Source organism: Cynocephalus volans, chromosome 2, assembly GCF_027409185.1.
Source record: "Cynocephalus volans isolate mCynVol1 chromosome 2, mCynVol1.pri, whole genome shotgun sequence".
NCBI classification, from domain to species: Eukaryota; Metazoa; Chordata; class Mammalia; order Dermoptera; family Cynocephalidae; genus Cynocephalus; species Cynocephalus volans.
Window position 1 is genome coordinate 130,543,638 of NC_084461.1, and position 10,178 is coordinate 130,553,815.

The 10,178-nt window shown below is 37.8% G+C and overlaps 1 protein-coding gene across 1 annotated transcript; it reads right to left on the reverse strand.

The window, feature by feature from the left end:
• Positions 1-2,305: 2,305 nt before the first annotated feature.
• On the reverse strand, positions 2,306-9,255 carry SPINK1 (serine peptidase inhibitor Kazal type 1). The gene is made up of 4 exons (XM_063083691.1): positions 9,201-9,255; positions 7,492-7,523; positions 5,905-6,011; positions 2,306-2,351 (listed from the first exon to the last, which is right to left on the reverse strand). The coding sequence occupies exons 1-4, from the start codon at positions 9,253-9,255 to the stop codon at positions 2,306-2,308; spliced, it is 240 nt and encodes a 79-aa protein (XP_062939761.1).
• Between the last annotated feature and the right edge of the window lie 923 nt (positions 9,256-10,178).

Consider the following 10,178-nt stretch of genomic DNA (forward strand, 5'->3'; position numbering starts at 1 on the left):
TGAAAAGTATTAATTGAGTACCTTAATATTAATTAAGAATATTAATTGATAGTATGAGACACTGTCTTTGAGCCCGCAGTACAGCAGTGGAAAAAGGACAAAATTTCTGCTTTCATGGCATTAACATTGTCATCCTTTACACTGCTTGAAAAGACCCACCAAGTTCTATGGGTTTTCCTTTCCTTGGCTCAAATTTTCCTACTTCTTTCAACCGCTCACCATAGGACAAAGTTTCAAATTCTTTTTATTTTGATAGTTTTTGTCCTCTAAACATATTTCAGTTTGTAACTCACCTCTTTTGAAACATAAGCACTATATATGAACATCCATATGCTTTCTGATGGGTCAGAGAGAGAGCAGAACCACTAAAGACAGTCTGGGTTTATTGTCTTGCTTCTGCTTATAATCTCCAAGACTCTTCTCTCCAAACTTGTAGAATGGTCCAATTAGACATGAAAATTTGTAGCATTTAATGACTTAAATTCTGTATACGTGGCAAAGTTCCTTAATACTAGTAGTGTCCTCTAAGTGTCCTCTGGCATCACAGACAAGATGCTGGAAGCCATCTTGCCTCCAAAACTTCTGTTAGCACAGTATTTAGTGAGAGTTGTCAGGCTTTGGTTTGGCGGTCAGTTGGCAGGCTACAGCATCCTCTAGTGGCCAGATTTAAATGTAAATACACGTGTGTTTTGAATATAACAAAAAATTAACCTAAACCTTGGAGTGTCTGGCAACTATGTTTTGCAAGTGTGGGAGAGCTTTCAATTAACTGTTTTTGTTCAGTGGCTGATCTAGTCCTCGCTGTATATTAAAGAACCTGATGCATCTCAGGTTTTGCTAACCCTCTATTCACCTCTCCATTCTAGGCTACTTCTTCATGAGCTCAGAAATTCCAGCTGCTTTTACTTGTCTTTTTAAAGTAGTTGTAGATCCTTTTTTTTCTTTTGGGGAACTTCCTTATTTCTGTCTTATTTGCCGTCCCTGAATATAAACACATAGGCCCTTTTAATAGGAGGATGTTTTCTGAAGTTCCTATAGAAGAAACAGGCAAGGAGTTGTCTACACGTGTTGATTGTAGTTTAAAGGAAGAGGCATTGGACTTGAAGTCAGTCCTTAATTAAAAGCCTAATCACCTTGTTTGCTGGAGATATTAAGTGACTTCACTTTTCCAAGTTTACACACAAGATGCAGGTAATCTTACAAGGTTCTTGTGACTCAAATGTACAGCAAAGTGAACTGAACAATGTCCTCATGTTCGGTTCACCAGGTCTATACCCCTTTTTTTCCTTGCCAGATCATATCTTAGAGATGGTTTGATAGTAGAAGAGACCATTCCTGAAGTTAATTCAGAGTCAAGTTTCTTCCCTCCCTCGCCCCACCTCTGGTAAGCTCAGCACAAACCCAGGGCTCTATGAAGCAGATCTCCAAGGCAAGCATGAGGTGAAGTCCTACATCCAAATGTCAGGTTACTAGGGAAAAGCTAGAGCTCTGCTTTACTACTATTCCTCTTAGTAACTAACAGGAAATTGCCTCTGCTGGGGAAGAATTAAGGCTAAATCCAGAGGCAGCTCCATAGCATTGTTGAGAAAATGTAGCTTTTTTTTGTTTCCTTGATGATCCAAACCTCATATATGGAAAATCTCAAGGACTAAACTCTATTCCATCAGACAGGCAGCTCTGTGTCCATATATGTAGACCTGTGCCAGGCATAATAGATGCTCAATTAAATCCCAAGGAAACCTAAAGAAATTATTTTAATCAGTGAAATGTGATGGGTAACATTTCTCTGGACTGAGAATTTTCCAACTTTTCCTTAAAATGGTAGTCTAATCCTCTGTGGGTTATATATGTTCACGACCAACTGTGTTCTCTCACTTAATATCTGCAATCGTGTTTCCTGAGAAAGAGGCCTCAAAATGTGAGGAAGATGAGGAAGGGAAAGGCAGTGAGAGAAGCTCTGCCTGAAGTTACAAGGTTGCCATCTTTTGTAAAACTTTATCTATTCTTTTTTTTTTTGTCCTTTTTTGTGACCGCGCTCAGCCAGTGAGCGAACCGGCCATCCCTATATAGGATCCGAACCCGCGGCGGGAGCGCTACCAGCGCCGCACTCTCCCGAGTGAGCCACGGGGTCAGCCCAAAACTTTATCTATTCTTAGTCTTGCCCAAGTCCCTTTTCCCTGGTGTAATCCAACAAGCCTATGAGAAAAAGCATATGGGAACAACTGGCAATGTTCAGATGCATTTATTCAACAATCAGGCCAGCCAGGCATGGTAGTGACCTCATGGGGTTTCAGAACCATGGTTCTCAGCAAGGCCCAGATTTTTGAATGAGGACAGGAATCTGGCGCTTCCTGTAGAAGAGATTGAAAAAAAAATCAGCTTAAACTTTGGTTACAAAAAGTTACTATGGGAGAAAACAATGGAAAAAGTTGACTTTATTTACAATAGAGAAGTTTGAGATTTATTCCCATTTCCCTTTCTTTCATTCATTTGTTCACATATTCATTAATTCATCAGATATTTACTGATTACTATTACATGCTTTACGGTTATATCAAAAAGGAAAAATGTCTGTCTTTATAGAGTTTCAGCTCTATTACAGCTCTAGTGAGGCATTGCAGTGAACCTCTCAAATCAATCTCAACTTCACTGTTGCTTCTGATGCGTCTGCCATAGACACTAGGTTTCCATTTTAGCTGGTGCCTGGGCTATTGCAGGACCTTCTAATTGACTGATCTTTCATCTTAGAACTCTCGGAACCCATATCTGTAAGGTCTTGCAAAAGGAAATAATGTCTCTACCCTGTATGATACCTGCCAACTCTAGGCATCATCCCACCAGATAAAAACCTCTCTGCTCCCCAATACCACCTTTCCCAAACAGTTTTTTCTTCTCTAAGCAAAATATTTTTAAATTCTGTAAGTGTTTCTCATAAGACTGTTTCCAGACCTTTCGTTTTTTTAACCATGCTTTTCTTGAATGTATTGGCTTACAAAAATTCTTCTATTTCTCTGTTACTAGAGGACATCTGACTTCCATATATCTTTATACATGGATTTATCTGGACCTTGTTGATTCTTCATTTTAAGAGTTTTTAATGCTTTCTTGTCTTATATTCATTAACTGCTCATGATACTGATTTCCAAATTCGTTAGCATAAATAATTACAAACATTTAAACAGAGCACACAGGAGTTGACTTATTTTCTATAGTTAGGCTGTTCACTATGGTTCAATGTGTTTACTATCCACATATAGCTATTTAAATTTAAATTACAGTTAAGTGGTCTTAAAAATTTAGTCTCTCTGTTTTAATAGCTGCATGGCTAAAGTACCATGGCTAATAAGTATGTGTTGGACAGCACAGGTACAGAACATTTTCTTCATTATAGAAAGTTCTATTGGACAATGCCAGTCTATAGAAAAGAATTTGCCGGTACAGATTCCGTAAGAAGAAAAGAAGAAATAAAAAAAATTCCTTATTGAATATATCTGCCAAACACATAGTGACCAAGGAAACTACCATATGCAAGCCCTTGTTCAGTATTATCTACTTGTCTCAAAATCCAACAACTATGTGAGAGCCTGGCTCAAATTACTATACAATGAATTTGTCTGGGGATTTTAATGAGCCATAGAAAGGCAATATAATACATTAGGAAATATGTTGTATTTGAGAAAACCACTTTTTGTCTCTAGATCTAAGTTTTTTCATCTGAGAAATATGGGAAGAAAGTTATGTTTTCTGGCATCCCAATGTTACTATATACATATTTTTTTAGTTTTATTTTATGTTTAGTTGGCAGACAATAATTGCATATACTTATGGGGTACAAAATGATATTTTGATACAACTATACACCATGAAACAATCAGATCAGAGTAACCAGGATATCTGTCACCTCAAATATTTATCATTTCTTTGTGGTGAGAACATTTAAAATGCTTTCTTTTAGCTATTTTGAAATATAAAATACATGATTATTAACTTTAGTCACCATGCTGTGCAAGAGAACACCAAAGTTTATTCTGTAACAAAGTTAACTGTAACTTTGTACCTGTTGACAAACATCTCCCCTTTCCCTGTTCCCACTAGCCAGAATATGTTAACTGAAATAAGCCAGGCACAGGCACAGAGAGACTAATGTGGTATGATCTTACTTATATGAGGAATTTTAAAGAGTCAAAGCTATACATATTTTTGAATGAAAGGAAAGAGCAAGCAGGAACTGGTAGGTTTTAATGGCTAAGGGAATAGGGTGTTCCAGCCCTACGCTCATATTTTCCCATTGTTTCACTCTAAATATTGCGTTTTTCAGTCTTGGCACCTGGACATTTCCCAGTCTCAAGGCTGTTCTATCGCTTTCTCCTCCCCTTGGATGGAAATATGATGTTTGATCTTAATGTCAACAACATAGGTCATGGGAAAATTAACAAGTGGTTTCAAATTCCTTTTACAAGTCTTTTATTATGGAAACAGATTCCCCACAAAGTAGAACACCTAATGTTTTGGGTCCAAAACTTCAGGATATTAGACCTCTCACCCTGGGGACCTATTCCCACAATCCTTGCTAAACTCTGAGAATTTTCTAAGATAGTGAAACAACCCAAGAAGAGGGTTTGTTTAGAAAAGGGAATTTATGGAGTGGAATACAGGAAATTTACAAAATCATTTAAGCCTAAATCAAAGTCTTTAATGTCAAGTCAATCCCAGAAAAATGAAGAGTTTCCTGGGTCCCTTGCGGAATCCCTTTTATTTCTTTTGATAGTTCCACACGTTTACTTAACCTGGAATGCTCTTTCAATGCTGCCAACAAAAGCCCTGTTTAAATGGTATCATTTTCATGAATCCTTTCTTGAACTCTTTCAATAAGAAGAAATCTGTATCTCTGCTTCACTCCTGTAGCACTTTACCTCATTTTCTGGCATTTGCTCCAGGTTATAAGAAGCTATCTTATATGTGCTCAAGACCTATTTTCTCTTAGTCAGATGCACAAAGAAAGCAGGAGAGACTAGCACAATGCTTGGTGCATGGTAAGAGTTAGTTGTAGTTGAGTAAGATGGAAAATCTATGGCAAATATATTTCTCCTTGTGCCTTGAATCTGATTCTCATCACCTACTTGTGAGCACTTCAGAAAATGATGCTTCGTAGAGAGTAGAATATTGGTTACCAGAGGCTGGAGAGCTGGGGGAGAGGAAGATGTGGATTAACAGGTACAAAGTCACAGGTAGATAGGAAGAATATGTGCTGGTGTTCTGGGCTGACTACAGCTAATAATATTATATTGTATATTTCTAAATAGCTAGAAAAGATGGATGATCTTGAACATAATCATCACAAAGAAAAGATAAATGCTTAGGTGATCATTATGCTGTCGGCCCTAAGTGAATTATTGTACCTAATGTATATATGTATCGAAACAACACACTGTTCCCCACAAATACGTACAATTAAAAATCATGGGGAAAAAAAAGAAGAAGAAAAGAAAAGTGAAGCTTTATTGAGAATAAAAAAGTTTACAAAAATGCATTTTTGGCCACCCCATCTATACAATTTATATTCGCATATGTAGAAAGCACAATCATTGCTAGCACTAGGAATTATTTTTAAAGTTAAAGGTATTTGGTGTGTATGAGTTGTTTAAAAATCCAGACTACTGTTTTGCTGTAAAAATGTGGGGTTTTATCATACAAGTAACTTTTAAAAATCATATTATCATGCCAGATATATAAAAAGGAGAAAAAGAGAGGAACAATTATTTTTGGGAAAAGTAGATGCTTTGTTTTCATGGTAAGATTCATATTATTGATATATTTATTGGGACTTTAGAGAGATAAAACATACACAAGTTTGAAGACAACTAATTTAAAAAAATATGTTAAAAAATTTAAATTTGTACTCACTTATTTTCAAGACATAGCATGCATTCATTGGAATAAGTATTTCCATCAGTCCCACAGACAGGGCTATATATCTTGGTACATTTATTAAATTCGTTGTTACAATTAGCCTAAAAATGGAATTCAACAGAATCATTTCCCATCATTTTTCATTCTTTGAGTTTATGGCAAAATCTTTAAAATGGTTTTAATCCCTCTGGGGCATAACTGTAATTGGACACTGAGTTCCAATATAAGGAACCCAAGTTCTGGAGTCAGAAAACATGGTTTTAGACCCCAGCTCGTGCTATTTACAAGCTGTGTGACATTGTTAACTCTCATTCAAGCCTCTTTGAACATCAATTGCTTCATCAGCCAAATGGGACTGCCATTATTATTCTCCCACCATCTTATAGTGCTGTGGTGAGGTTTACCCAAGATGATCGAGATAATGTTCATGTTAATAATCACAGCAGGTGCTGGCCTTAATCGGGTCAGCTGCTCCTTGGGCCATGTTCTTCCTTTCACAATAGTCCATGCACACTGGTCTTTTTTTAGGCACTTCAAGGCACTGAGGGACTTCTATTCTGGGAGTCTTTGCCCTCTGTTTTCTCTACTGCAGTAAGAGCTAATAATCATCAAATGACTTTTATAGGCCAGACACTATCATTAAGTGCTTTCTATGTAATACTCCATGTATTATTTCTATGTATTATAATAAACCTCCCAACTATCCTGTGAACTTATTTTTATTATACTTTTCTTCAGGTGAAGATAATGAGGCAAAAAATGATGAAATCACCCAAGGCCACGCAGCTAGTAATACCTGGATCCAGAATTCAAACCCATTCATTCGAGTTCCTAAGCTTTAGCTCTTAACCACTTCATGCTACTAGTCTCCCTACTAGTTCTATTTTACTAACACTCATTTATCCTTTGTGGCTCAAAATAACTCTCACTTATTTAGGGGCACCTTCCTCGATTTCTCTAATGAGGTTAAGGTCCTAACGGTACAAGAGCTTCGTCATAACACTTATCACAAGTGTAATAACTTATTCAGTCATGACCTTTTGGTTTATCAGCTGCCTCCTGCTGGATATACATGTAATACGAGGGACACTTCTTCCTCTGGTCTCTAAGTTTACTGAAATTAACTTTTAAACAAAGAAATACACAAAAATATTAGATTTAGAATATTTTTCAAGGGGAAGAACCCAGTTTATGTTCTGTTGTTTATAATAAAATGGAGCTGCACATTGGTGATTGGGGGAACTTTGTGCCAGCATGGAGGAAGGGCTATTTGGAGTGAAGTTGAGAAGGCTTCCACCCAAAATTCTTGTCCTACCAGCTAACACTAGTTTATACAGAAACTCCTTCACAGCAGGCATTATACAACTATATAGAACTTGTCTGTGCATCGGTGAATTTATCCTTCAATATGAGCCTGGGGGGAAAACTGCTAGTACTAGGTACATTTAAAAGGTTAATCCTTGTGGCCTTCATTCTCCTCACCTTGACTTCAGGCTACACTGAAAAGTGACAGCTGGACCGCTCTTTTGTTAGATCACACCGTTCAGCCTAAGATACAAGAAATGACAAAATTCTCTTTACCTTTTTTCCCAGGGAGTCAGCGCCAGTGTTACCTAGAAAACATAAATCAGTCATGTTAGATCTTAGATGGGAAACACCAGATCCATTCTTACTCAGAATTCTCTGCTTTCTTTGAAGGCTGTGACTCCTTTGCTGGCCTCTTTCACTCCCCACCCCTTCTTATTTCCATCCTCTTTCAAGAACACCTGACTGGTTTCCATTCACTCCCTGCCTGCTGAAACTTCAAAAAAATTAAGTAAAAACTTGATTATGACCAAAGGACCTCAATTTGGTATTTCAGAAAAGTTGATCCATTTCCTTGAAAATAGGAATTATGTACTCATTGCTTGAAATGTACCAGGCACTAAGCAAGTAGCTTCTGAATGCCCACTAACATTCTCACAACCACTTTGATCTCATAATTAGCAAAGTATGAGTATCTTTATTTATCTTAGTTTATGGATGAAGGTATGGAGAGTTGATATAACTACCTGTGAAACAATTATGAATGGTAGCCAGGTCTTCTGATGTAAAATTAACATTTACAATTACACTTAAGTCCCCTTTTGTAAGTAATGTTAAAAAATGGAGCTCTTTTGTCAACACACCATCAGTTCCCAAGGAGCTGTTTCCCACCGTTGCATCTCACTGACTGACTATAGGTGCAACTCACATTTCTTGAATTTACAGATTGACAGTCACAATAGCCACTCTGCATTCCTGAGAAAGTAGCAGGCCTTGCTGACATCATGTAGGGGATGGTAACTGTGTGTGCTCATTGAAGGGAAAGGGAGCTAATCTGACAACACCCAAAGGAGGAAATGTTGGTGAGATGTAATTTTGATATCCACAATCTTTGAGGTGATCTAGGTAAGGAGGTAGTTTTTTCTAGCTAAATGTAGTGAAAAGTAGTGAAGCATCTATGGGCTTGGAGGACAAGATCTGGAATAGTCAGAACCTAATCGAGATTCAACTAGAATCTAGTTGAGTCTAAAAATTGAGGAGCAGGTGCTCACCACAAGCGTCTGTTTGTGTTAATTAATATGCATGAGGAGGAGAAAAGGGACAACTGCTCCCATAAATATTTAGCAAATACAATGAACAATATTCTTACTCTTAGCAAAGTGCTGATTTGGCTCTCAGTACGATTCTTTGCTATGTTGGGGATGAAGTTGAGAATGTTAATCATTTCCAATGATAAAAAGGAAACTGATCCCAATCCTGTGGGTTCACTTTGTCTGTCAACACTGTCAAGATGTAGATTGGGGATATATGCACACCATCTGTTCAAGCAGAATGTTTTCCCTTGAAATATTTTGCAGGTCAAAAATAAATTCTTTAAGCAGTCAAACTATGCCTTTTATGCTGAATAACCAGAAGCCATTGTTTTCTATTTCATACAATTCCATGAGAATTTAAAATTGTACATATTGACCTTAAACATTTACAGAGATAGAAGGTTATTTAAGGTTTGAATATTCTCGCCCTTGACAAAGGATTAGCCTCCTCACTAGAAGAAAACCATTCCATCTTTGCTCAGTTCTCACTATTGGAATTGTTTTCCTCCTGTTAGGTTAAAAATATCTCTTTCTGTAGTTCTCATCTGTTGATCTATTTCATCTCACTGGGACTGAAAGATCTAAGAGTAAACTATGTCAAAAGTCTGGAAGGTAATGTGCTCAGCAAAGTGGCAGGTCAAAAAGCTTTGGAAAATATTTAAAGACACCTACCAGATAAACTCAACAGGACCAAAGCACTGAGAAGAAAGATGCTTGCTATCTTCATGGCTGAAGTCTTATGTCCAGAGGTCACTTGAAAACCGCACTGCACTTTTCTTCAGAACTGTGGGACTAGAAGGGTCATATAGGCAGATGGCCACACAAGCCCCACCTGCTGGGTGGTGTTACAGAGCTCCTTGGTTATTGATTGACTCTGTGTGGCCTGGCCACAGAGTAGGGGTATATCACCGTAAGAAAGCTGAAAGCAGCAGGGTGAGCCTGAAATATGCAGGGCCAAGATTCTGTCCAGAAAGCAATTGTGGAGGTTAGTGAGTTAGCTCGACCCCTGACTCCCTCTGTGGTTTTGGGAAGGCCTTTCCCCTGTCAAGCCCCAGTTTTCTCATCTGTAAGGTGAGCTCAAAGATCATTTCTGCTCTGTAGTTCTGAATAGACAAGGAGGTGTGGATAGCTACAAATCCCTCTTCACTCTTTCCTCCTTTTCTGCCAGTCTTTCCTTCCTATCCTTTCTCTTTCTCTGTCACCCATTCACAAAGTCTACAATAGCCAGTGGAGGACAGGTTAGAGAGAGGGAGGACTCAGTTCCTTAAAATGCATACTCTGGAGCTAGAGTGCGCTTGCTGGAGCTACTTTCTAGCTGTATGTCCTTGGAAAGTTGGCTCACTTTTGCTGTGCCTCGATTTATTCATCTGAAAATTAAAATAATAATAGTACCTAACTCAAAGCATTGGTCTTTTGTTTGAAAATATATATTGTCTAGCATGTGTTGTTAGAAGACAATTCTTCATTCTCTCTCATGTTTCCGCACACCTTTGAGTAGAGGCTCTGATCTCCTTTGTTTCAGACTATTTTTTCAAGGGTATGTATATAATAAACGGCATTGGAAAATGAAATAATGTCTCCCTCCGGAGCAGTGGGAAGCTTTATTTATAGTTTAGTATAATAAAGGTGATATCTCCTTTTAAGGCAAAG